Genomic DNA, 27,842 nt, shown 5'->3' with positions numbered 1-27,842 from the left:
GCGTAAGTGGATCTGTCCATTTTGGTCAGTTCCTAAGGTTAAGTTAAAGCGACAGAGTGATAATATTGTTAAGAACATCTCAAATGAGGAAACGTATAAACAAACAATGCTACAATATGTTCATTTCCTGAACATCAGCATCCCTGTCATTTCTACTTCTACTCAGCAGTGAGCACTGGGGCTGGCAGGCCTGGCCACATTGCGTCCTGAGCTGATTCCAAAAGATCCTGGGAGAGGACGAGGAGGAACCCCATCTCTACCATGTATCCAGTCTGACGGGATTCTTGCTGCCCTTTCGTGCCCGGTTAAAGTCCTGGCACCTACTTGTCCACCAAGTTTCAAGCCGCAAGTACCCATATGGGCCTACAGCTCTCGGAATTTGAAACCTCCACCCCCACTCTGGTCTCTAAAACCTACCTACACCTTACTGGCCACTCTCACTATATTAGAGGTTGCTTTGTCTTCACCCACCTCCCCTCGAGGCTGGAATGCGGTTTCAAAGAAGACAAATCCCTTTGCCGTGCTAAAATCCCAGTGATGCCGGACCACACTCCTCACATTCCCCCTACATAACACATAAACAACTCTCATGTTCCCACCCCACTCCCCTTGAGTTGCTCCCTCCATAAACATTTATTGAATGTGTAATATGTATTAGATATGGGGAACACAGGATGAAAATAGCAAAACCTGTGTCCACAAAGTTTCCTAACTTCAGGGAGAAGATAGAAGTAAATGAATGATTTCAACATCATGTGCCATGCTCTCCAACAGAGCAATGCAAAAAAGGTTAGAGAAGCACAGAGGGGGAAGTGCTGAAGCTTACCTTACCCTCAGCTGAGTATTGCCACTCTCTGAAAAATCCTACTTGCCTCCCTACTCATCACCCCACTCGTGACCCACCTTGTATTAGCAACCCAGACAGAGTAAGGTTCACATGGTAGACATCTAGACTCTCTGATAAGGGCTCACTCCCATAGCCAACTTAGCTCTACATATGGTCTAACCCATCACCTCCCTATTCCCTAAGGTCCCAACATATCTTACAGCCGTAATATCCAACATTACAGTACTGGAGATGTAGAAGTTTATCCTTAAGTGGGAAAATCTTATTTTCCTTTAAGGTTTTTTTTTTTTTAATACACAAATTTTTCTCTGTCATGGAGCATGATTCTTTTCATCAATCATTTGGTACTAGCCAAAACAAGAACAAAGAATAAAGTTTTTAGCTAGTCAATAAATTTGATGCCAATGCAAGAATTATTCATTCATAATACGCTTAAAGCTATAAAAGCATACTTAAAAATATAAATTTCTTCACCTGGAAGCTGAATTATTAATGGTAGCTGTTGTTAGATTAATTCCCTAGGCAATCAGTTAAATGCTGAAATACAAAAGCAAGAAACCAAGAATATCAATAATTGTTTTAAAAAAGAATGGAATAATTTCGTATTTAAAATGCCGAAATGTGATGATACTCCTGACATTTTAAACCATTTGGGGATATCACTGTAATGTGGCCAGTATATCCCTGGTTCAAAAATGTCAGAGGAGGAGCCTCCCGTAGTCATTCAGATATTTTCCATTCTTTCCACAAACACTATGTTCCTATTAAATTCTACGCTTTGTGCTCGGTGCTGAGGATACAAAGATGAAGACTTGTATGAAATCACAGAGAAAGGAGATAGACATATGAACAAGTTAGTACAGTAAAATACAGTAAGTACAAATCACATAGTTAGGGAGTATCGGGAACAGAGAAGGGATACCTAACCCAGCGCAGACTGGAAGGCAACGGGAAAGAATCAGAGACGGCTTCCTGGCAGAGGTGATATCTAAACAGAATCTTAAAGCGTCATATCAGTTAACAAGGTTGAGGAAAGAAGAACTTTGCAGATAAGGAGAGTTCTAGGGAACAGGCCAAGGAAATAAGATACAACGTTTCACATGTGAGGCTCTGCAAGTAGTTAAGTGTTAATGTCAAGGTAGAGAGAAGCGAGAGACAAAGGTGGTGCCAGATCATGATGGTCTAATATGCTGTTTATCCTAGAGATGATGAAGTCACTGAAGGATTTTTTGAAAGCAAAGTAGATACTTGGTCATCTGTGCGTTTCAGATAAATTCCTTCATGCATTCAAATTTTAACTGAGCACCTATAATGAGACAGTGCTGGACAGATAGGTCTGCACAAAACAGAAAGATGTCCGGCCCTCTTGGGAGGTTATATCTAGATAGGTTCCTTTGAAGATTACAAAGGGTAGATCTGGAGTCAAGGAGGCCAGTTAGGAGCCTGCTGAAGCAGTCCAGGCAAGAGGTAATGAGAACAGGAAGCTGAGAGCCGAGATGTGAAAATATCAGAAAGTAAAACTGGCAGCACTTGATGACTGATCTGGATATGGAAAGGGAAGGAGGGGATGAATGCAAGGAGGGAAGCAGGTGAAGAAAGGTAAGCTGTTTCTAACATGCTGATTTGAAGGCACCTAAAGGAATCCAGATAGAGATAACAACAGGCAACTGAAAACAGAAACCTGAAGCTCAGAAAAAGGTCTGAGGCTGGAGATACACATTTGGAGGCACAATCATAGAAGGTGGTAGCCTAGAGATAAATGGATTCAAGTATGTAAGTGGGAAGAGGTTTGGCACAGAACCCTGAGCAACACCACCTCATCGGGGATGGATGCAGGGAAACCCCCAATGGAGGCGGGGAAAGAACAAACAGAAATGCACAGAGCATCTGCGGACAGCAGTGAGGGGAGAACCAGAAGGACCACAAGGGTCCAGCACAGTGGAGTGAGAAGCCCAGTAGAGAGGTCGATTAAAATAAAGATGGGAAGTGTCCACTGGGATCTGGCAGTTAGAGAGTAATCGGGACCTTTATTCTGAATACACTCCAGCAGGTGCTGGAGCAAGGACACTCTGTGGTAGACTGAATGAGGCATGACGGGAAAGGAAGCAGCTAGTCTAACAGTTCCTCAAGTCTAGATGAGAACGGGAGAACAGACTGTAGCCAAAGAGGGCCTGAGGTAAAGAGAAGGCTGTTTTTCTTTTCCTTTGTTTCATTCCATTCCATTAAGGATGCGAGAGACTTGAACACGTTTACACGTTGAGGAGAATGAACCAACAGAGAAGAAAAGAGAGAAGGGCCCTACCATGTTACCACACCAGAAAAAAACACTCTCGGTAGGTAGTGAGGTTTTTTGTTTATTTATTTGTTCATTCAACACTTATTGCGTGTCTACCATATGCATAGCACTGAACTCGGCACTGGTTCCTACCTTTTTGCTTTTTAACGAAAAGTAAGCTTACGAAGACACACATCAGTGAATTCAAAGTTCTCCAGGACGAGGGTCACATACGTAATTCAAAGCAGATGTATACTGCAATTCAGAAGACATCACTGTGATCTTCTAAATGGCAGCTTTTAAAATACAGTAGGGGGGGCGCCTGGGTGGCTCAGTCGGTGAAGCCTCCGACTTCGGCTCAGGTCACGATCTCACGGTCTGTGAGTTCGAGCCCCCGTTGGGCTCTGTGCTGATAGCTTGGAGCCTGGAGCCTGCTTTGGGGTTCTGTGTCTCCCTCTCTCTCTGCCCCTCCCCTGTTCATGCTGTCTCTCTCTGTCTCAAAAATAAATAAACATTAAAAAATTTTTTTTTTCTAATACAGTAAAAGTTGCAATTCTATTTACGTATTTCAGCTCTTGGCTACTGTGGCACACACTGGGAATTCTCTTCCTTCAGGTTAGGTTCATTTCAGGGTTCTAAACTGTAAGACTCCACGGTTTTTGGATTACAAACTGAAATTCTGATTTATTTCAAAGAGAATAATTTGTGCAATGGAAAACCAAATCCCCTGCTACTAAAAAGAAAACAACTGTGAATTAAGTTATTAACTTGTTATTTTTGCCTAAGGAGCTGAGAGAAATATGTGGATTTGAGGGGTCTCATTTCAAATCTAATTGAAATCTTTTTTGTAGCCTCTCAGGGAATAGAATTTGCACACTGTTAGAAAACAGCTAGTTTCCTTACAATTGCTCATGTGACTTATTCTAAGAGAGACCCTGTTACAGGAGGAATCATTTTCATTCAGATTACCACACAGGCAAATTAAAGAAAACAGGACTAATGCTCAAATCAATAAGAGCAGCATTTAGCTGTAGGCTATCTTACAAAGTAATATAGTAAATAAACCGTCTTTATAGGTGAAAAAATTTAGAGTCTCATTATGCACTAGAAAAGCAGGAGATCTCCCGTTGAAATACTACAAAAGTTTCTTCTATGAGGAACAACACACAATTTTTCATCTTCCTAATGTGGATTTTTTTTTCATCTATAAAGCTGTCCAAAATTCATCAAAACAGAATAACTAAGGCAAGAAGGTATTCACAAATAGAATATAGAAGGTTCTTGGAAAATGTTTGACTCGAAGGGGGAGATGCATATGTGTAAAACCTGGTAATTTGTGGCCTCTTCTTAGGCAATTAAGAGGAAGTCAAGACATCCAGGCTACACTTTCGTCTTTTGAGACTGAAGTTACAGAAAGCAGCTATCATCTCGGGCCCACAGTAGTCCCTTGGTAGGTCCTTACAAGACATATTTGCTAGAAAATGATTCTTATGATCTTTTCTGGAAGTAGGTGCCTTAAAATAAGATTAAGACTGTTAAACCAAGGTACAGTTGATACAGCATTATGATTCTAGACAGTTCTGAAAAGTTTCTCTAACAAATAGTGGTTGGAAATAAAAATCCCAACCAAGATATCCCAGATATCTGAAAAACAGCAAAAGTTCTTCATCTACGTTTCAGAAGTTTGCCAACACAGCAATTGTTCACAGCATTTTGATTCCAACATTTAAAAAATGTTCACATTTTCTGGGAAGAAATCTATATTCCTTTTAAAGATACAATCATGTACAAGGTTTTAACTTGCATTTTTACTGGCTATTTGATAGATTCTAGGAATCATTCCGTTTCTGTAACCTATCAACTGAAACAATTGTATAATAATTCCTCTATGGCACTAGGTGCCATGACCACTGGTTGGTCCAGTCATTTGTATGGTCACAGCTGAAGTCAAGAGTATGAACAAGTCTTTAAAAGAAACTGATTCCTGCCAGAAATAACATTGCAATTTTATTTCTTATTACTCAGAGAAAGCAATCTGTAATCCAAAAAGCACATTGAAAAGTGGCTGTCCCTACCAGTTTATCTGGTACCAATTTGGGGGTTTAATATAAGCCTGCAAGCATCCTAGACATACTTTTGTGCTGTCAGTAAACTAAAGTTCCATGAGAAAGAGGCAATTTAAAATTGAAATGTGTGGACTACCTTTGACTGAACGACTGCTTCCATAACAGAATATCTTCAGGTGACAAGACTAGTAGTAACTGAATGATCAAATAATCAATCCCTAGGGGTTTTATTAGGAAGCAATAATAAAGAGCCCTTCACAGCTTCTTGTAGCTGATACTCTTTGATGCTGGAGTAAACAGGGTGATAAAGGTCCTTACCCAACACCACCGGCAGCCTTGGTTAGTGCATGTTTGTAAAGTATATACAGAAGAGTTGCAAAGGATGACAAAAGATGACTTTCTAGATGTACAAGTGGGAGAGACATGTGGCAGGGACGCCATTCTCCCTGATTGTGAAGGACATGACTGGATGACCCTTCCCAACACCCCCTGTGCTCGATAGGAACATGTAACTAACGGTGGCCAGGGGAATATGACAATGTCCTAAGGCATAGTGGGGATCCAGAGAGAAGGAAATTGGGCCCCTGATGGCCCCAGGGAACAGTGCCAAATGCTCACTTTAAAGGTTTTCCATAGGCTGTTGTATGAGAGACAAAGTTCTATCTCTTTTCAGTCTCTTTTCAGCCACTGCATTATTGTTGGGATTCTCTGCGACAACAGCTTGGCCTTACCTTAATGACCACCAGATGTTTACAGGACCTTGGAAACAAGAATAAAAAGAAAATGGCCAGTCCAGAACAAAAAAGAGAGAATCTATTGCATAAGCGCCTCCCCCAGGTAACACTGTCCTATAGCACGACATACATCATGAAATAAAAATAGTTTCCACATAAAAACATAATAGCTCTCAGTAATTTTTAAATTTTTTCTAATGTTTATTTATTTTTAAGAGAGAGACAGACAGAATGCAAACAGGGGAAGGGCAGAGAGGGAGACATAGAATCCAAAGCAGGATCCAGGCTCTGAGCTGTCAGCACAGAGCCCAATGCAGGACTCAAACCCACGAGCCTCTAGGTCACCACCTGAGCTGAAGTCGGAGGATCAACCTACTGAGCCACCCAGGCACTCTGCTCCCCATGTTTAAAAAGAAATACACCCATTAGAAACAGATGGCACTCAGAGTGATGCAATTAAGCAACTTGAATTTAAAATTTTTCCAAATCTAAGAAAAATTAAAAAGCACACAGATATAGCAGCATTTCTCTGAAAGGACGAGTTACAAACTCAAGGCAATTTCAAAACCGATTGAACTCCCCGTGGGGTACCTCTTCCATTTCTTTGTGTGCCCCTCTCCCAGTGGGCACCAGCTCGACCTCAGGGGTGAAGGGCTGGGCCACCGAAGGAATGTAAGGTGGAACAGGTGTGTGGACGTCCTCCTCCACTTCTCCTGGAAGCAGCAGCAAATCTGTGAGATACAAAATATTTCACCACGTTCACAATTGACCTAAATTACCTAGAAGCCTACAATAGCCAAAAGAATGAAGCAGAAATGCTCAAGTAAAGTCGTTCATTTCACAATGCTTATGCTCATTTGGGGACTGACCCAAGGGATTCTGTTTTCCATTAAATAGGAGTCATTGGTGCATTTATTTTTATCTTATTGTCCCAAAGTTACATTCCATCCAAAAGGTCTGGGAGAAGTATCGTTTATAGGGTGACTTGCTCATGCCTCTCACCCCCAACCCAGACTCTACCTCTGCAGAAAAGTAAGGCAAGAAGATGCCTACCTTTGCCTCATTTCCCCGTATTTTCCTAAGGGATGGAGAGACAGGAAATGGGAGGGCTGATTTCATCCCATAACACTCTGGCAATATTTCAGACTCTGTGTGTATTAAAAAAAACAATGATGCCAGAAGGAAAGAGTTTTGACTTTCAGCAGAAAAATGAAACACTCTGTCATAGACAGGATTCATGGTCTGATTTTCGACATTGCAAACAACAACAACTTGTTTCCAGCTTGTTCAGCACCATGACAAGAATTCAATAACCAATCTGGGTTTTTTGATCTATCCATTGTAAGTGGATATGTTGCCTTATTTTTGCATGTGTGACAGAACATGGATGCATCACGGTCAGATCTTCCACAACTTTCTCTAAAGAGGACAAAAAAAAAAAAAAAAGGGGAAGCACACCAGGCCTCCTGGTCAGTGTAAGCTTTCATAGGACCAGAAGGGCTGCTGGACCTAGCCAATAACTTGCAGCTGGCTCAGGATGACGCTGCCTGCTACTCCATGATGATCCTAATGAAGACACTAATTAAGTTCTCAGTGGAAGTGATTAATTAACAACAGGCATGCCGTGGCTGTTGCCAATGGCAGCACATATAGGGAGATAATTAAGCAGGTATTAATATTCAAAAACTGAAACTTATTTGAAATACATCTCTCACCACTGCAGATATCACCTTCACAAAACGTGTAACTACAAAGTTCTTAGGACTCCAGCAACAGAACACAGCCTAGAAACTGAACGCGTGTGGGTAGGGGTATGGTGAAGAAGGTAGTTTTGCTATGATGAATTACGGGAACCTTAAAATAGGACCTAATTAGTTAGCAGAAATAAAAACAACAGTAATAGCCAACACTTATATGAATTGACATTTCATATGCATTAATTCAGCTAATCTTCCCAACAGTGCTATTACTTCCTGTTTTCCAGGCAATGGGCTTCAAGCACTGAGAGTAACCTCATTCAAGGTGCCACAGCTAGAAAGTGTCAGAGCTGGACAGTCTGGCAGCACAGCCCAGACTCTTAGCCCGCTATGTCACATGATGAACTTCTTCTAAGCAAGCATTTTCATTACATAAATTATTTAAGTCTATCAGATGATACGTCCAAACTCAGAGCCAAGAAATGTCACTACTATAGCACATTAGCATGGTTACATTGAAAGATTTTATACCCGGAGAAGAAGCATTTTTAAACTCAATCAGGTTGATGGAAAGATTGGCTTTCTAATATATCCATTTATGAGCTCAAAGCCAGCTCCCCGCATTGATCTCCCTGGTGGAACTGCCTACGATGGATACAAGGCTGGTCAGGGCCTGCCAACAACAAAGGCAAGCAGAGAAAGGTTCAGGCCTCTTAATGTGAAAACCAGTAACTACCAGACCCACTGGCTGCCAGTGCAAACATCAGTTCAAATGTGAATCAAAATCAATTCTGTTTTCGGAGCTATTTAAAATCTGATTGACAATATTATGCGCCAAGGAAGACCACTCTCTAATTCCTATGCTGAAACTCTTTGCCTTCCTAATATGTTCGCAGAGAAAGTAGGATTTCAACAAAAATGGTTTCTTTCATAAAGATTCTACTGCCATGGAAACAATTCTCTCAAAACAATAAGGTTCGGTTTCCTCCGAAAATGCACAAATGCATATTCACTGATGCCTAACACAGCACCTTACACATAGCAAATTCTCAACAAATACTTGAGATAGGAAATGAATTCCCTGCATCTCGACTTTTAAACTGAACAGAAAATATCAAGAGTCTGTCTACCAATAGGACACTGTGGATGATGTAAACTGTATATAATCCTTCCCCACAAAAAATAAATTTTATTAGAGGGGTAAGATTTTCATACATAAAATCAATCCGAGAATAATTAAGGACAAAATTGAACAGCTTTAACCCTAAAGAGGACAGATTTATAGAAGAATGAAACTAATACATACAGAAATAGTCTGGTAAGGCATATTTTAAGAAGGCTATCTTATCTTTCAGCCATTTTAAAATCATAGGTAAGTTACATTCTCTTGGGGGGAAAATGATTGTATTCATTGATGGGAGGAAATGGAATTTCTGAAGTTCTCACTCTCTAAAACTGAAATGTTTTGTGAAACTTAATCCGATCTTATTAATGGTTGTTTCTGAAACAACCAAAGGCCTTGTTTTCATCTTCACTAAATACCACCATCTTGGCTCATGTGCATTGTAGAATCAAGGCATCTCTCAAAAGCAAATCTCGATGTCATAGGGCAAGACGGGTTGAAAACATTCCAATATCTTCTTTCTCAACTAAATGATAAGAATTTCAACATGTACAAACTGTGTGTTGATGACACGTGTCCTTCTGTATTAAGCCAATAATCACAATTCAAAAACTATAATCACATAGTCTAGTACAACATTAAAAAGTAAGCAATCTAGGGACACCTAAGTGGTTCAGTTAAGCATCTGACTCTTGATTTCAGCTCAGGTCATGATCTCACAGTTCATGGGTTCAAGCCCCACGTTAGGCTCTATGCTGACAAAAGTCTCTCCCTCTCTCTCTCTGCCCCTACCCCACTCATGCTCGCTCGCTATCTCTCTCTCAAAATAAATAAATAAACTTAAATTTTTTTAAAAAAATTAACCAATTTACCTGACATCTGATCATTTAGATAATTTTCAATCTGCCTGGCATTTTTTTTTTAAGTTTATTTATTTGTTTTTGGAGAGAGAGTTGGACGCTTAACTGACTGAGCCACCCAGGCGCCCCTGCCTGGCATATTCATAAAAATTAACCAATTTGTTCCTTTGTTGCCATGTAGAAATGGCCAAAATTTTCTGAAAATTTGGGCAACCCCCAGATCAAAGAGAATATAGATAAGAACTGCTTTCAGCACATAGTTTTCGGCTATGATAGTCTATCTCACTGGTTCTTGTTCTTAAACATTTTTGAAGACCCCAAAGAGCTGTTTTGTTTATGTGGGTTAGATCTTATCAACATTCACCATATTAGAAATTAAAACTGACAAATTTATACATACTTATTCAATTAGTAACAATAATACTATTACATAGTAAAATAAATATTTTTATGAAAAATCTCTTTTCCAAAAATAAGGAAAATAGTGGGAAAGAAAGCATTGTTTTACAATTTCAAAATTTGTAAATGTCTGTCTTAAGAGAAAAAAAAAACTACGTTTTATATTTGCTTCTGCATTCAATTTTGGAATACGCTCTTTCTGTTGAAGTAAATGAAGAAAATCTAGTCTCATGCAGATATGTAGTTGGAAAAGAGAGGAGTACTTTAATAGCCTTTTTATATAATTGTGGATATTCTTCTTTGATGCTATACCAGATCTTGACAAATGATAACGTTTTTAAAAATAGTTTCAGTGTGCAATCTGAAACTATTTCAGTGAATTTTTCATACTGTTACATTAAAATTCATTGGTCTATCTTACACACTGAATGGATCTTTCTCCTATGCATAATTTTATAACATCATAAATTGGTCATTTGGAAAATATTGGTTCACTGTTTATGTAGATCTTCCAAATGTTGACACATTTCATTATACAGTATAAAAATCACATTAGTTAGCATTACGAACTTTATCAGAAAAGCCTTTAGATATTGGGAAGCTGTCAAGCTCACAGTACTAGCTACAAGTTTTCCAAAAATGAATTTTCACTGGATCCATTGCCAATTTTATCATTGGCCATGAACACTACCAGTTGTTTTTCTTGAAGGCTCACTTCATTCATTTTTGAGAACTATAGTTTGTCTGTCATTCTTTGAAGTAAAAATGTTGTTCCATGAAAGAAAGAAAAAAACTAGTTCAGCATACACTCAATCACACAAGCATTTTTCCATGAGACAACCACTGTATTTCAGAATGCAGAAGTGCTTTTTGCATACTTGCTATTTCAGCACACAAAACACTAAAAAAGGTGTAGTCAAGGATCAACATTTAGCAAAACTAATCATTTTTACCACTTCATCAAAAACATTGTCAATGGAAACTAGCATTTATTTGAACTACAAATCCATGACAGTGAAGATTACAATGACTACTAGTATAGTTTTGTGCCACTACCTTGACTTTCACTAAGCTACCAGAATCTTTACCCACACTGCTTTTGCTACATCAATGCAAACATCAACACATTTGCCCTTCAGACCTTGGGATTTCCCTAGGAGTTCCCAGACCACATCCCTAGGGGTCTGCTGGTCTAACGAATGTCTGTCCAACTCTCCCACCAATAACACTGGAAAAGCTGGATAAGTTACCAAAAAATCAACTACTTAAAGGCATTGGCAAGCTACCAGGGCAGCCTGGGACTTGAGGTGCCAAGATCCTAGAGAGATGGAACATACTGAGAAATGAGTCCAACAGTCCAAAATGCTTTTCAACTGATGGCATTTACTGATTTGCAAGCAGAAGCTGAGAAGCCAAAAAGCAAAGGAGAGAGAGGCTAAGATGCTGAGAAGCTTAGCAGAATTTACCAACAGAGTCACAGTGCAATGAAGATAAAATTAGAGTTTAGGGCCTCCAAACAGGAGGGGCTGTGATTTATTTGTAGGGCTACACCCTAGGAATAAGCAAGCACTGGAAGTAAAGCAGCCCCCACAAGGCCTTAAACCCAATCCTATATCATCCTATCCCTAGAATGGATTAAGGTAATCTATTACTACTCTAATTGCTAGCAAGACGTTGAAGAAAAGCTATGCTAGAAAAAGATAACATCATCCAGACCCTACATAATATTTTATATACAATATTCAGCATTCAAACAAAAATTACCAGGTATACAAAGATACCAGATCAAAAGGGAAAATGAATAAAATAAACAGACCCACAGGAGATTCCAGGTATTGGCATTATAAGACACGAACTTTAAAACAACTGATTATGTTCCCCCCAAATACATTACAAAACTGGAGAATTTCAGTACAAAACTGAAATCTATAAAAACAGATATTCCAGATCTCTTTTAAAAGCTAAAGTAACTGAGGAGCACCTGGGTGGCTCTGTTGGTTAAGCCTCTGACTCTTGGTTTTGGCTCAGGTCATGATCTCATGGTTCATGAGTTTGAGCCCTGCATCAGGCTCTGCGCTGATGGTGTGGAGACTGCTTGGGATTCTCTCTCTCTCCCCCTCTCTCTGTCCCTCCCCCAAAACAAATAAACTTAAAAAAAATTTTTTTAACCTAAAATAATTGAAATATTGATGGCTTTAACAGAAGATAGACACAATTTGAAAAAGAATTAGTGACCTGGAATATAGATAGTTGAAAATATTCTAACTGAAGCAAGAAAGGAAATTAAAAAGGATGGAAAATGCAGAAAAAAACCCATAAAAGACAGATATATGGGACACGGTGGAAAGTTCAAGGCATAAGTAATATCTGAAGAGACAAGAGCTGAGAATTTCCCAGTACTTCACAAAAATCTCTACAAACCCCAAGCAAAATACATTCAAATAAAACAATGCCAAGTCATAGTGAAATTACTGAAAAACAAAAGAAAGAAATATAAAAGCAGCTAGCTGAGGGAAAAACATAATCTTCAAAGGAACAACAGTAAGATTGACATCTGGATTTCAACAGTTTCAACAATTTACACCAGAAAAGAATAGAATATCATCTGTAAAATAATGAAAGAAAATAATTACAACCCTAGAATTTTCAACCCAGCAAAAATAGTGGGCAATGAAATAATACAATAATAATTGATTAATTCAAAATAGGCCAGAAATGAGAGGGGGAAAATGCATAAAACTGGCAGGACAAGTAGAAAGTAAAATAGTAAGATACTAGATTTAAAGCCAAATATATCAGTTACTACATTAAGTATAAATGAACTAAACACTCCAATTAAAATTCAAAATTATAGTATGTATGTAGATGCATACATATAAACCATATGCTGCTTTCAAGAGACACATCAACACTTGCTTTGAGAAAAAAATGCAGAATAAATAAAATGGAAGTGCAAAAGGAGGAAGATTACTGCCCATCCAAGGACAAGGTCGGGACAATGAAGGAAGACTCATTTCACTGTGTGGGGTTGGGATTTGACAGTTATAATAGGTCATATCCCTCTATCTTTAAGTACAGAAACAAAAGAGAAATACATACAGAAGTCAAAAGATGGGGATTAAAATAGGAGCTTTACAACCAATAGAGCTGAATTTGAAAATAGCGTTTGTCCTGTCGTCACAAAGTGGGCTTCTTATGTATCAAGCTTCCCTACAAGTCTAGACGTTAGGCTATTCCACCTGACAGAAAGTCCACACAGCGGACACATATCTATCCAAGTATAAGAACGGCTTCACATCCCTAGAGCCCTTCAAGTAGGACCTCAGAGAGCAGTGCCTCCAGAGGTCTAGAGATGCACAGGAGGATCTCAATTGTCAGCCTCAACTGCACAGGAGAATCACTGAGAAGCTTTAAAATGGACATGCACCAAACCACTGAAAAGGAATCTGCAAAGGTAGGATCCAGGTATCTTTTTTTTTTTTTTTTAAAGTGATTCCATTGTGTCTCTAAGGCTGAAAACCACTGGATAAGATAGGCATGGGCCCCATCAAATTAGTGTGTCTATTATAAGAAAGATGGCAAAGACCCAGACAAGAAGACATACATCTTCCAAAGAGCATGAACCCAAAAGAAGAAACAAAGGGACTGAACCATATATACACAGTTTGTTTTCCCAATCTCTCTAAGTAGATACAGCCTTACATTTCCCTTGGAGAGAAAAAGGTAGAGGATGTTGAAAGGGCAGAAATGTCTTCCCAATTCTGTTCTCTTCTCAGGAATGGAGTGGAAGTTTCTTCATACAATCATGAGGATCGGGTGGCAGATTTGCCCCTGTGGCTGATGTGGCTTTCAAGCTGGGCCTTCATAGGTAGGTAAGTTTGCACATATAAAAATTGGAAGAACAGGAAAAATCAAAAACAAAACTGGAGGAACAGGGATAGAGAGACATTTTGAAGCAAGGATTTTTCTCTCTCAGTATTTTTAGTAGTCTTCTAAGCAATAAAAGAATGATTATTAACAGTCCTAAGTATAAAAGAAACAAAATGCCTAAGCTATAAGTTGGCTGAAATATGTCTTTCTGAGCTCAGGACCTTTACACATGCTGTTCCTTATGCTGTTCCTATACTCTTCCACCCACCCTCCCCTCATCCTGACCCCCACCCCTCTCATCTAGTTACAGGTACAAATCCTTTAGATCTCAGGCTCTGGGAGAGCTTTCTCTGATCCCACAGACAAATTTAAGTTACCCCACCATATGTTCCCATGAGATCTAAAACAACTTATAATCCTACATTTGTGATTATCTGGTTAACATCTGGTTAATGAATTACATGAGGACAGACCTGGATCTGCTTATTCTTCATTATATTCCAGGCTCCAGTCATAGTTGTTATATGTCTGTGGAATGAGTCCCAGGCCATTCACAGACTGCACAAGCTGCTTGAAGTTGCAGAGAAGGAAAGAATTTTTTTTATGTTTATTTACTTTTAAAGAGAGAGAGAGAGAGGGAGCATGAGCAGGGAGGGGCAGAGAGGAGAGAGAATCCCAACCAGGCTCCGCACTGACAGCACAGAGCCCAAGGCAGGGCTGGATCCCATGAACCGTGAGATCATGACCTGAGCCGAAATCAAGAGTTGTACGAAATCAAGAGTTAACTGACTGGGACACACACGCGCCTCAAGGAAAGAATTTTTGAAACAAGAGGTGACTAGTGCCTTCCTTAGAATTGGGAGTACCAGAGAGCTTGAAAATGAAAATCAGATAAGGCTGCCAATGCTTGAGCCAGAATGACTTGCCCTTTTTCACCCAACATAACCACGGCATAAGCACACCCACCGGTCAAGAGACCTGTGTAAGATGGCATCATGCGAGAATAAAACCTCGAAAGACTCTCTTCAGTCAACTTGCACTCAGCCAGAACACAGGCTGGACCAAATGAGGGGAAAAAATAAAGAAAGAAGACCAAAAGATTCTTCCTGCTTTAAGGCTTCAGCACAATAACTAATACCTGTGCCAAATAACGATTTTTCTGGGTAAGAGTCGGGTATGACAGTAACCATCAGGTTAACCACCTATCTCAAATTCAAAGGAGGCAAAAGCGGTTAATTTGATGTCAAAGACACACCGGGCACCAAACTTGGTGGCCAATGTGTCCCTCAGACGACAGCTCGAGACCGCTGCGCCGAGTTGGCTCCTTGGAAACACCGTCTCCTCCCAAGCTGCCAAAATGATTAGCCAAATCCCAGGAAAGAATCATGCTCCTGAATCTTGGAGAATATTTATGAAAGCAAATAAGGTGAGCAAATAAAATCAATGGTAGAAAAACAATACGCAACTCTTCCCTGTTGCCCTGGGCAAATCTGTTGCTTAAACAATAACAACAGAATCTAATCAGTAAACCTCTCAGCTGCCAAGATTATACAAGCAACTTGCCTATTTCAAATGTCACATTTCCCATCTGATATAAATATCTGCCTTCTGCTCACATTCCTGAAGTGTAATACAAATTAGGCCCAAACGAAAATTCACCTTGGCACAAACTTTTTTTTTTCCTTTCAAATGACCCAGATTGTGCATTATGAAAATTGTGAAGTCCTGGTGGTCTTTTCAGAAATTGGAATCGATCACCGAAGCCTGGGTTGCTGTTCTGTCTGGCCTTTGCACATTGCTTTCCACATGGGACAGGGGGGACTAGCTCCTTCAAGTCCACTGAGACCTGGTTTAGCCTCAGCAACCTTTTATACACAAATGCAATACTGCCTGTTATCTGATTTCTGGAAAAATCTGCTATAGCAGGGAGATGTTTATATGTTATTTGCTTTAAAGAAATAGCTCTGGTAATAAAAAAAAAAAAAAATACAACTTGAAAAAATGTTTAAAGAAAACAAAAACAATGTAAAAATAATGGGAAAGGTAAAAAGGCTAACTGAAAGACTGCTATCACCAAAATCAGATGTGTGGCCTAAGTGGGTTTATGCCAGTATACACACATTCTTGTTAATGGCAGGAAGCAAGACATCTGAGGCATGGAAGAAATGCCCAACCTGTCTACTTTTGTGCCTTCCTAGAATATTAAGTTTATACTGCAAATGTAGTACATGCGAACTAGAACCATTTGTCCCCAAGTGTCATCCACAGACAACTGAATCAGAATCCCCTGGGATAGTGGTTAAAAATGTAGAGCACTAGCTGTTCACCAAAGACCTTCTGATTTAGACTCTGTCTTGGGAATAGGACCCAGGAATCTGCGTTTTTAACATCTCTTCTTCCCCCAAACAGTGTGTTTTCTCTACAAACTTGGCTTCCTGATAAGTCCTTAGTTACCCCTTCTAATCCAATCGGACCCCTTAAGCTGCTTATATAGAGACATTCAGAGCTGCCTGGGGTATTAAAGTTAAAAGAACCTCTCTCTGGAGCATGATTCCTTTAGGTCTCTGATCTCACTTGAACCAAGTAAGTAAGGAAAAAATCTGTAAAGTCTACTGGTTAACAGGGTGCATGAGAAACACTCCCTTCCGTGGAGTAGTGTGATGTTTCAGAGCAGAATAAAAATGTTCATTATTCCCAATTACCAGAACCTCTCAATTTTGGGCAACCAGAGGAGCCAGAGCAGGGACTTTCATACAACCAGTTTACACAGAGTCACCACCCCCGGAACTAACAACACCCACACTGTAATGTGTAGGTGATTATAAATTAATCACCCTCCCCAACAATAATCACTGTCATCCATGTTTATAATTACCTAAAGACTGTAAACAACAATTCAACACCAGCAACCAAACCCCCAGAGAAACTGCCCCTTTCCTAACATTCAACATTAACTTTAAGATATTCTTGCATATTAAATTAGGAACAGGAATTTCCAAACCAAACGACTCCAATTTTGAATGTATTTCAAAGGTTTTTTGAGCAACAAAAGGACACCTATGTTTACACAGTAATGTTAAGCAGGAAAGGAAAAAGGCCTCATCTACATAAACATCAATGGACTAACATTAAGCCTCTCCCAGCCCAGCCCAAATGGGAAAACGCCCTGAAAGAAACATTTACAATATATCTTTAGTCGTAAATGTTTGGCTTATATATTTAATAAATACTTATAAAAGTGAAGATTTTGATTTTATGTTTTTATTTTACGATGAATTCTGCTATTTTTATGATTTCTATGATCGATTGATACTTTAGGTATCACTCAAAAATAATTCAATTTACACGGTACTTCTAAGAAATAAGGGTTTGACTCAAATGGCTTAAAATTATCTGAAACTCAACCATATGGGGTGGGGGCAGGGAGGGGCATCTTTATTTCATTTTACCAAAGAGTTTACAACCTTCAACAGGCTTTGACCTTTCAGCTGAAATCTTTGTTATTGAAAAAGAAATTGCAGGACTGTAGTTTTCCCTACGTCAGGGTAAGTGCAGGTAGGGATTGCCAAAAAAAAGAAAAAAAAAAGAAAGAAAGAAAAACCTGTCTAAAGTCTTATTTGTAGTTTCTGGAAAGAGGTCAAGCAGTAGAGAGAGGAAACAGAAAGCATACCCTTGCTCATTTGGGGCTGAGTCTCTTCATCTATGTCCAAATCTTCTAAATCTAGGAAATTGTCCACCTAAAAAAGGATTAACATCATTGTTATGTATATGAGACCTACTGAAAAAATACAATTAAGAATCAATGAACCCCCTTCCACAGCATTCAAAGTAAGCAACTGAATCCACTTTTCTCATTAACTTCTGAGTCTCAACTAACTGTCTTTGGGTTCACTGTGCTTTCCCAAAGACATCTGAAAGAAGCAGTAAATTTGGAAGTTAGCCTGGGTTTTATAGGCACGATAGTAAGATCTCTATACTGAAAGGGAAAGGATGGTCTGAGGAGTTTTTGAAAAGGGACTTTGTTCCCAGATTCTCTCCCAGGATATATACTACTACCAAGACAGTCCAAAACAGTGACTCTGGTTTTTTGTTTTTGTTTTATTGCTTTTGCTTCTCAACCAAATGATGGTGTTGGGTCTGGCTATTACCATAATGGGCTTTTCACTCTAGAGTCAGAGAGAAGAAACTAAAGAAAGCAGAAGAGAAAGGTTCATTGGAAATAAAATCATCCTGCCCCAGGTAAATCACAAGAGAGGTGAGCAGGGCCAAAAATCAAGTGTTCTCTCTTTCGAACAAATAAAACTGAAAATTACTTCAAAGGTAAAAAGCAGAGCAAATGACCTTTACAGACACAATAGCAGCATTTCAATGAAAGACTAGTCCTCGTGGAATCCTGCTCTCCACAGCAAGCTGACAATGAGACATTTTAGATTAACAAAACGGTAACATTTCAGACACGAACTAATTCATCTCAGGTGAATACCAGAGTGTAAATAAGAAAATGATTTCACCACCGGCATAAAGGAGACCTAGTAGAGTAAAGGCATAATGTCGAAATGCTCGTGACCTAAAACATGCTCATAACGAAATATCATAAAGTTAGAAATTCAGATCTCGTAAATGGAATTCAAAACACAGCCTGGGTTTTTCTTCCCCCAGCTCTACTTCCCAGACCGTGGCTCTGGCATATGAATTAAAAATGGAAGCTTCCATTGCTTGTAAGTACATAACTGTAGTTATTTCCTGGCATCCAAGTGACAGCAAGAATTTATCTTCACCATGATGGTTTCAGTACTAAAACTGTTAGACTGCCATTTCTCTTAATAATGGTGTATGTTCAGGGTGACTAGAGTCATGTTTCTCTACTAAAACACCCCTTCCATTTGCTACGCTTCCAGGAGAAAAGATCTGGAACCCCACCAACCAAGCATACTTCAAAGATATTTAAACACCAGTAAAATGTGCTGAATTATCCAATTTTGTATGAGAGATAGCAAATGAGTTCTGTGGGGTTTTTTTGTTTTGTTTTGACTTTTTCTTTTTCTTTGTGGTTGTTTTTTGTTTTTTGTTTTTTGTTTTTTTTTTTTAACCACGGAAGAAAATTGAATCAAGCCTTACCTTCACCTTTCCTGCCCGATTCAGATCACCTTGAAAGGTACTGCCAACTTTTTGGCCTTCATCTATCACTATCTGAAAAAAACAGTGAGGACACATTGATGGGAAAATGAAACAACCAAAAATAAAGGAGCTGACATTGTAGCCCCTCGGGAAATAAAACTCCCCTTCCAGTTTTTGTTAATTAGCTATGCGTGATGGACCAGATCCACTAAGTCATAGTAGTGGTCAGGGAATAGTTTTCAGGAGGTCTGACTTCTACTTCTGCTTCTACACTCATCCACAGTATAACCTAGAGTAAACTACTTAACCTCAGTTTTCTCATGTGTAAAGTAGGAACACTCCCCACCTCATTACCCCACCTCCCATTCCATCCCATTGAACCTCTGAAGGACAAACCAGAGAATGCTAGTACAACATTTCCAAGTTATTAGGAAACAATATCATTGGACAATTCTCTGCCTCTCACATGCTGGTTAAAGACTCAATAGAAAATATACCAATTGCCAGTGATTGCCAGTAGAAAGTGAATCCTTTACAGGGGAAAAAAATGGTTAGGTCCCATAATCATCTCATTGGGAGCAAGTTCTGGAATTAAAGAATTGTAGGACTCTGCTATGTATAAACACTTTAATAACACAGAGAACTTTGTTCCCTTGTATGAAACCACAATCTCATGTACACTTTTGTCCACAATACCCCAAGGAAGACATGATGAACTAGAAAGTAGAAACTCAAATGGTGTAAAAAGTACACTAGCTTCCACTAGGATTCCTTGATAGTTAAGAACCATAGCCAAGGAGAATACGAATATAGTCTATTAAGTCTTTAAAATTGGGAAGAGAGCATCCAATATTTATTGACCAAATCTTGGAAAAACCAGGATAATAGATTTCACTTTAAGAGATGAACCCAAGGTCACCTGGGTGGCTCAGTTGGTTAAGCGTCCAACTTCAGCTCAAGTCATGATCTCGTGGTTTGTGAGTTCAAGCCCCACTTCAGGCTCTATGCTGATAGCTCAGAGCCTGGAGCCTGCTTTGGATTCTGTGTCTCCCTCTCTCTCTCTGCCCGCCCCTGCTTGCCATCTGTCTGTCTGTCTCTCTCTCTCAAAACTAGACATTAAAAAAAAAAAAAAATCAATAAAAAAAAGATGAACCCAGAGCAGGTAAAAGAAATTCCTATTTTACACAGAGAATTATAAAAAGGAACTCTTTTTTTTTCCAAGTAGAGGACAAGCTAAAATATGTAAACAATAATAAGAATTTTTAGATGGCAGTTCCTTAAGGGAACTTAAAAATTGGGGGATAACTATGTTACTGTCATAAACTTTGGCTGCTGAAATCATGAAATGTAATGATGATTTTCAATGAAGTATCCCAATGCCATGCCTAGAATTAAGAGTCTGAGTTACTGATCCAGTACTGTCCAATGTTTCTTATGTTCTTACACTCTCTTTCTCTCTTCTTCTAATTCATAAAAGATGTTTTTCTTTCCTGTTTCTATAAATGTGGGGTATTACCTGTTCCTCTTCTGAAGGAAATACGTTTTCTGAAGAATCAGTTCCAAATGCTCCTCTTTTGGTCACGTTATCCTCTGAAATGATATTATAAAACATCCACCACACGGAGTCTAGTTAATTTTACATTTATTGAGAATCTTTCTTGCAAACAACAACCAAAAAAAAAAAAAAATGTTTTTCAAAGAAATCTACAAGCTGAATGCTTGAGGGATTGAGCACTCTTAACTTTACAAAATTATTTCTGGGGTGCCTGGGTGGCTCAGTTGGTTGAGCACCTGACTCTTGATTTCAGCTCCAGTCATGATCTCACAGTCATGGGATCGAGCCCCACATTGAGCTCCATGCTGAACATGGAGCCTGCTTGGGATTCTGTCTCTCTCCCTCTCTCTCTGCCTCTCCCCCACTCAAAAAGAAATAAGTAAACTTTTATTTAAAAAAAAAAAACTTATAAAATTATTTCTAAAAATGCATAGAAAGATAACACTATTTCATTCACTTTTCAATAAATACTTATTAAGTGCTTACTATATATCCAACACTGTTCTCAACCACCATTACAAGGTCAGTAAAGTACAGTATTTGCAAAACTCTTAGATATTATATTTCTCTTTTTTTTTTTTTCTAAAATTGAGGGTAGGTTTTCCTTATGTGGAAGCAATGTATGGATGATTTTGGAAAATTTGCAAGAGAAAAAAATTAAAATTAGAAAATCACTCCTAATCTTACAAAACAGAAAAGCTGTAACAAAATTTTTTCCCAATGGCTATTTTTCTCATATTTTATCTGTGCGTCCACGTATGTAATTCTAAAGAGCAATGTTTGACCATTCTTGACTATTTATAATTATAGTATCTTTGTGCTAAATCTGTTCACATTTGTGATTATCTTCTTAAGATAAGGAAAGGGTCTAAGAGTAATCCTAAATTAAGAGACTGAAAAGATTATGATAACATGATGCCATTAACAGAAATGTGGGGGGTAAATTTGGATGAGAGGTAATGAATTAAGCTTTGATCATGCTCATTTGAGGTGCCAGTAGAAATAGTGAGGGAAACATCCCAGAGGCAGCATAGACATAGGCTGAATCATAGCTAGAGGTAAATATCTGGTCAAAATTACACTGGGATAGGGGTTTAAACCATAAAATTATTTTCAGTATTAGAACTAATAATGAGGGTTAACATGGATTGAGTGTCAAATCCTCTTTTACGAGGGCCTCATACATCTCATTTAAGGCACACAGAAACCCTAGAGGTAGATACTATCTGTTATCCCCATTTTACAGACGAGGAAACCAAGACCTACTAGAGAGATCAAGTAACCCGTTCAAAGTCACATAGCTGGCAAATCACAGAGTGGGGATTTGAACCCAGGCCTTTTGACTCAGAATCCACACTCCCAATCACAGTGCTATGCCACTTAGAGTGATATAGCAAATGAAGGGAAAGGGTGTTTAGAGTACAGAAGAATGAAACAGAAAAAAAAAAAAAAAAATCCCAGAAAGGAGACAAAGAAAAGTTTACAACAGCACAAGAAGAACCAATGGTAGTCGTAGAGCCAGGAGAACTTTGATCTGTGTGCTTCCTAGGCGTGTATCTAACCAAAGCGGTAGGAGACAGCCTAACCCAGCAGAGTGGCCATGTTTGTTTCTCTGGAGCTGTGACTTGCATGGCATCAAAAGCAGTGAGATTCTTGTTGTTTACAGCCTAGTGCAAGTTCAGTCAGAGTCCTTTGTTTGCTTCCGTCTACCCCATCATTGGCAGAATTAAGACTTGCAGGGGTATCTACAGGACATTAATGCTGGAATACTGTTGGGGCACAGAGGTAAGGTAACCTAGTCTGTAATACATTATTAACACTCAATAAACAAGAGAGGGAAAATGCAAATACTGAATGCATCATTTTTTTCCTTAAAAAGTCTGTGTTAATAAATAACACAAGCTGAGGTCAGTTCTCTCTGCTTACTCCTACACCAGCATCCATGACTCCTAAGTAGCTTCCACTGGGAAGGCAGAAATTCTGATGGGAAGCACTAGCCTTGGCAGCTGGCATGGAGGGGTGGGGGTCAGGGGGTGGAGGGCTGAGTGAGTAAGGTAATGGGAATGTTGCCAATAGTACTGCTGGAGTAAGCAACCAGCACTAGAAAAGATCAGATAGGTGAGGAAGTGATGGTCTTCGGACTTACCTCCCCGATTTCTTCCCCTTTTACAACCAGAGCTGTCCTAAATCGGTCCTGGGGGAAAGATAAGCAAAGGTAGCAGGGTAGAGCAAGATCTGAACAGAAATGCCTGGAGACAGGAGGATTCACCTGAGGAACGGAAGGGCTCCTCAAACTTCATCAAAGTTAGAGACAAGAAGACTTCCTGTGGCTACTGGTCATTCCTAAGTGCACTGTTTTTGTTTTTATTTTTTTAATGTTTACTTATTTTTGAGAGAGAGAGAGACAGAGAGACAGAGTGCAAGCGGGGAAGCGGCAGAGAGAGGGAGACACAGACGCTGAAGCAGGATCCAGGCTCTGAGCTGTCAGCACAGAGCCCGACATGGGGCTCAAACCCACGAACTATGAGATCATGAGCTGAGCCGAAGTCGGACGCCTAACCAGCTAAGCCACCCAGGCACCCCCTTCAGTGCCCTGTCCTAATAGGAGGTGGAATAGTTTCTCTTCTCCCTGCTTTTCCTTTAAATCCAGCACAACCTAAAGCTAGTATTTACTAAGAACACACTACGTCCCAGCACACTGTTGTAATAGTCTATTGACTTAAATACCTGAGAAGCAGTGATGTCTGAGAAGAACAGATGCTCTGTAAGGACAAGTTCTGATTGTTCCCATAATCACTCAATGCACTCCTCTGCCATTTCCAATGAAACGCTCAGGTTATTTGACAGATAATCAAATGAGACTCCTTCAAAATAATGAGCAATATATAACAAAGTCCCATCGTCTGATGCTGATGTTGAGCTATTGCAGGGATCTCAGATCTAACAAAACATCTTCATTCTTTTAAAACTTCCTTTTGTAAACATAAAGCTTTCACTAAAAACAATACCAGAAGAGGAATGCCTGGTGGCTCAGTCATTTAAACATCATCTCTTAATCTCATGGTTTGTCGGTTCGAGCCCTGCGTTGGGCTCTGTGCTGACAGCACCAAGCCTGCTTGGGATTCTCTATCTTCCTCTCTCTCTGCGCCCCCCTCCTTTTAAAATAAATAAATAAACCTAAGAATAGCAAAGAAAAGAAAAGAGAAAAGAAAAGAAAAAAAGAAAAAGAAAAAGAAAAGGAAAAAGAAAAGGAAAAAGAAAAGGAAAAAGAAAAAGAAAGAAAAAATACCAGAAGATTCAGAAAAGAACTTGTTCTCTCTCTGACGGAACCTACAGTTTTAAGCCTCCTTCCTGAACCTTGAAAGTAGTTTCATAAGAATGTATATTCTATCACTCCAAAGACCCAGAATGCTTCTTATGAAAGCTTTTATCATTTTTTGAAAAAACAGCAAATACTATATCTCTTGGCAGAATAAGATAGGAAAAAAAGTTCTTTTTCGATATGATAATGTCAAAATGGCAGATGTTGGCACAGCCCAGAATCCAAAGTGGCCTAAAGCCTGATCAGAGAGCCAGCTGCTGCTTCCTAGAGTTATCCTGGTGGCAATCCAAACGTGCCACCCAAGCGCCCGTCTCATCTGCTTCTGTGCTCCATCGGGGTCCTTTTACCCCTTTCATCTCATCCGTAATGTTTCTTGCTTTGAAATAAGTATCAGACATAATACACTTTAGAAATCTAGCAGCAATATTTCAGAATGCAAGTAGGTTATTGAGACCTGAAAGACAGTTTCTTGGGGTGTTTCTGAGTCAAAACTTCAATATGGATGAAACAAAGGGTTTTTTCGTTTGTTTGTCTGTTTGTTTGTTTTTTCCTAAAGGTTTTTTAAGGTTTCATTATTCTGAAACAATGGAATTTCAATTTTCTTTTGGTACCAAACAGATAAGCTTCTAACAGATGTCCCTTACAAGACCACCAACTATACCTACCATGTCTAATTTCAGGCCAAGGAAAAAGATTTCACTCTTTGAAAAGGTGGAAACCACAGATGCCTTGATAAGTTAAACATTAACCACATATTGGTTGTGTCTCTTCCAGATGAAAGTGATCTCTTTCAGAGAACTCAATTTTGTAAAAAAGCTTTTTAAAAATTCAAATTCTGCCCATACAAAAGCCAGACTAGACTAGACCCCATGTGCTGAGAATAGCAGCACCACGCTCGTGGGAGAGTTTTCACAGATCAACACAACCGACATCAGAATTCATGACCCATTGATTCCTGACGGCAACCTCGAGAGTCTGTCCTTCTGCCCCACGATCCACGGCAATATAAATCAAGAGCGTGTGCTCAGTCACGAAGAGATATTGGCTATGTTGCTGGAAGGAAAGAAAAATACATGGGGGGAAATTCTGTGCAACACTGGGCAGTTGCAAAAAGCCTTCTGCAAAAAGAATAGGGGATAAGCAATCATGCTTATAACAAGGTTGGGTACTTTGAAAGTCAGGGGGTGATTTTCACTTTATATTCCTAGCCTAGAGCAATGTTTCTCTGGACAATAATATTTGCTCTTGATTTGTCCAGCCAAACTACTTCACTCCACTGCTTCTTGATCACATGCTCCTTCGTATCCGGCCTCCCCTGGAGCGATAGTCGTTAGGATTAAATAAGCAATTTAAAAACCAATCAATCATAAATCAGAATAAATCCAAAGAAGCTAAATTCAGCAGACAAAGGTTTTGTCTAAATTCCCTTTGCAGTGCTCTGAATTCCAACTGCTTTATGTTCTTCATTTGAAAGGGCACAGGGAGGAGAGGATTACCTCAGCCAGGCCAGTCAGGAATAATTGTGCTTTCCCTGAGGCTGGATGATAATTGACTCATTATTCACAGTCAGCTCTCAAGCTGCCAAGACACAAATGTACAACCCTGGCCTGGAAAAACATGTGTCAAAAGACCAAGATGAGGGACACAACAGGAATAAGTTGAAATTTTTGAAATGTCCAGCATTAGGTACTTACAGAGAGAAAACTGTGAAGGGAGTGTAAAGTAGCCGAAAGGTGATTTACAGGAAGAGAATCCGAGTGGCCGCTGAGCCGTGCAATCCATTCGATCTGAAAGTTATATTGTGGGCATCGGCTATATGCAAGGTGACAAAAATGGGCAAGACCCAGTCCCCACGCTTACAGAGTCTCCAGAGAAGTTAAGCTGGATATGTCAACGACCAAGACAGAACACAACTACGGCGGACGATGTAAGGGAGTACAAAGTAAGAGAATGGAGAAATCACAACAGGTTTGGAAGAATCACAAAAGGCTTCACATAGGCGTGGAGCATCTGAGCTGGGCTTTGGAAAACTACAGCTACAATTTCAACAGCGGAGCACTGCTGAGGTTATCCCACAAAAAGGGAAAACTGCATGAGCAGAGCTCCCAAGGTGGGAAAATAGGGGGCCTGAGGAAGAATCACAGAGTATTCCAGGAAGGTGGGAGCACACCTTCAGTGACAGGTGGAAGGGGTGATACTCGGAGGGCCAAACAAAAACTCTGTAGTTTAACCTAGGCCCTTGGGAGTCACAATCAGAGCTGTGCTCTAAGGAGATGATGGAGAGAGTGGAGCAGAGGAGATCAGACACTGGAGCGAAAAGCAGAAAGTACAGGAAGTAATCCAGGTAAGAGCTAAAGGGACCCTCAGCAAAGGATTTAAGAAAGGAAAAAAAGAGCTCACAAAGGGAGTTCTTTTGTTTTATTTATTTATTTTTATTTTTTGTCTCCAAAACAGAAATGAAGACACTATCTCCAGGTGGTTATATTTCCTCCCTCTAGATATCTCCAAATATTCACCTTATCTCTCCACTGCAACCTGTACTATTCTTTTAATTTAATTTGGTACACCCTAAGTAACTTCTTTTTTCTTAACAAGCTCTGTGATGATGGAAGTAGATAATACGGCATGCTTGCAACCTGTGAAATGGATTACACTTTGGTGCAAAGAGGCTACACGTATCATCCCATAAGATAGGCTCACCTTCCCAACTGATTTAGCCAAGGCCACAGAAGGGAGGTGGCCTGCCTTAGTAGCAGATACCTCATGCGTGAGCACAGCCTCCCTTAGCTCCCAGAGTCCGTAACAGGGTGACAGTTGCTGCTGACATTGTCTACACAAGGCAGGATCTTGCTGCATCCAAAAGTTCCTTTCTTTTTGTATCACAAGTTTACCTACTTAGAACTTTCAAGTCTGTGCACAAACAACTCATTTTCTTAATCGGAAATATTTACAGACAAATGGGATGCTCCTCTTCTCGAGCCAAATCCAGAGTCACAAGGTCATATAGTCATCCAGTGAAGAACTCACAGTAAGGATCTAAGTACCCATGAATGGTAGCTCCACCTCTCCATAGCTTTATTGAGGTATAATTTACAAAATTCCTTATTTTAAATATATAATTCAATGATTTTTAGTAAACACAGGGTTGTACAACCATCACCACAATTAAATTTTACGTCTTTTCCATCACCCCAAAAAGGTCTCTGGTGCTCATCTGGAGTCCCTCTCTGTTCCTACTTCCAACGGCAGGCAACCACTAATCTACTTTTTTATAGCTATGGATTTGCCTTTTCTAGACAACATAAATGTAATCAAACAATATGTGGTCTTTGTGCCTGACTTCTTTACTCAGCATAACATCTTTGAGGTTCAGCATGTATTAGCACTTTGCTACTTTTTATCTATTGTATGGATAGATCACATTTTGTTTTTTCCATTCACCAGTGAATGGACATTTGGGTAGTTTCCACATTTTGCTCCCCCTTGATTCTGATGTTGAGTTTGATCCCAGGAACGCCATTGCTAACCCAGTTCCATGCAGTGCCACAACATGATGAAGCCAAAACAGAAGACAACTATAGTTTCAACTTTCCTCCACACCCAGACAATGGAAGGAATGCAGTAGTCATTGGAGCTAAAACTCTCTGATCATCTTATCTCCTCACATGGTCTAGACTTAGCATGAGGCCACTCTAGTATATGTTCCCGTTTTCTTCGAATGTATCTGAAATCATCTCAAATTACCTTTCTTAACTCTTCATGGTCTATCTCTTCCCACTAAAATGTAAGCCTAAAGAAAGCAGGAACCTCTCTGTCAGGAAAGTACTTACAGTTCTTAAAAGGGAAAACATTCATTCTCCAGTCCAAAGGACATGTAACATTTAAGACTGAATGTAGATTGATACTCAACCCTTCAACCAGTGAGTTCACTGAGTGCTAAGCTGAAAGACTGGAGGAGCAGTTAAGAAAGTTATTA

The 27,842-nt window shown here is 39.5% G+C and overlaps 1 protein-coding gene across 9 annotated transcripts in view; it reads right to left on the bottom strand.

The window, feature by feature from the left end:
* Window positions 1–27,842, bottom strand: part of LOC122200658 (intraflagellar transport associated protein) — a 65,668-nt gene that overhangs the window by 2,304 nt on the left and 35,522 nt on the right. For 6 of the 9 annotated variants that reach the window (XM_042906371.1, XM_042906369.1, XM_042906372.1 and 3 more), the window contains 6 exons: window positions 20,506–20,579; window positions 18,990–19,061; window positions 17,542–17,608; window positions 6,976–7,070; window positions 6,514–6,653; window positions 5,920–5,947 (listed from right to left, as the gene is read on the bottom strand). In XM_042906371.1, coding sequence (XP_042762305.1) covers window positions 5,920–5,947; window positions 6,514–6,653; window positions 6,976–7,070; window positions 17,542–17,608; window positions 18,990–19,061; window positions 20,506–20,579 — 476 coding nt within the window. Of the gene's footprint in view, window positions 1–1,321; window positions 1,385–5,919; window positions 5,948–6,513; window positions 6,654–6,975; window positions 7,071–17,541; window positions 17,609–18,989; window positions 19,062–20,505; window positions 20,580–27,842 lie in introns of all 9 variants that reach the window. The other 3 variants (XR_006193885.1, XM_042906377.1, XM_042906375.1) reach the window with 3 other exon arrangements.

The sequence above is a fragment of the Panthera leo genome, chromosome D1, assembly GCF_018350215.1.
Source record: "Panthera leo isolate Ple1 chromosome D1, P.leo_Ple1_pat1.1, whole genome shotgun sequence".
Taxonomy (NCBI): Eukaryota; Metazoa; Chordata; class Mammalia; order Carnivora; family Felidae; genus Panthera; species Panthera leo.
This window is presented reverse-complemented; position numbering and strand designations above follow the sequence as displayed.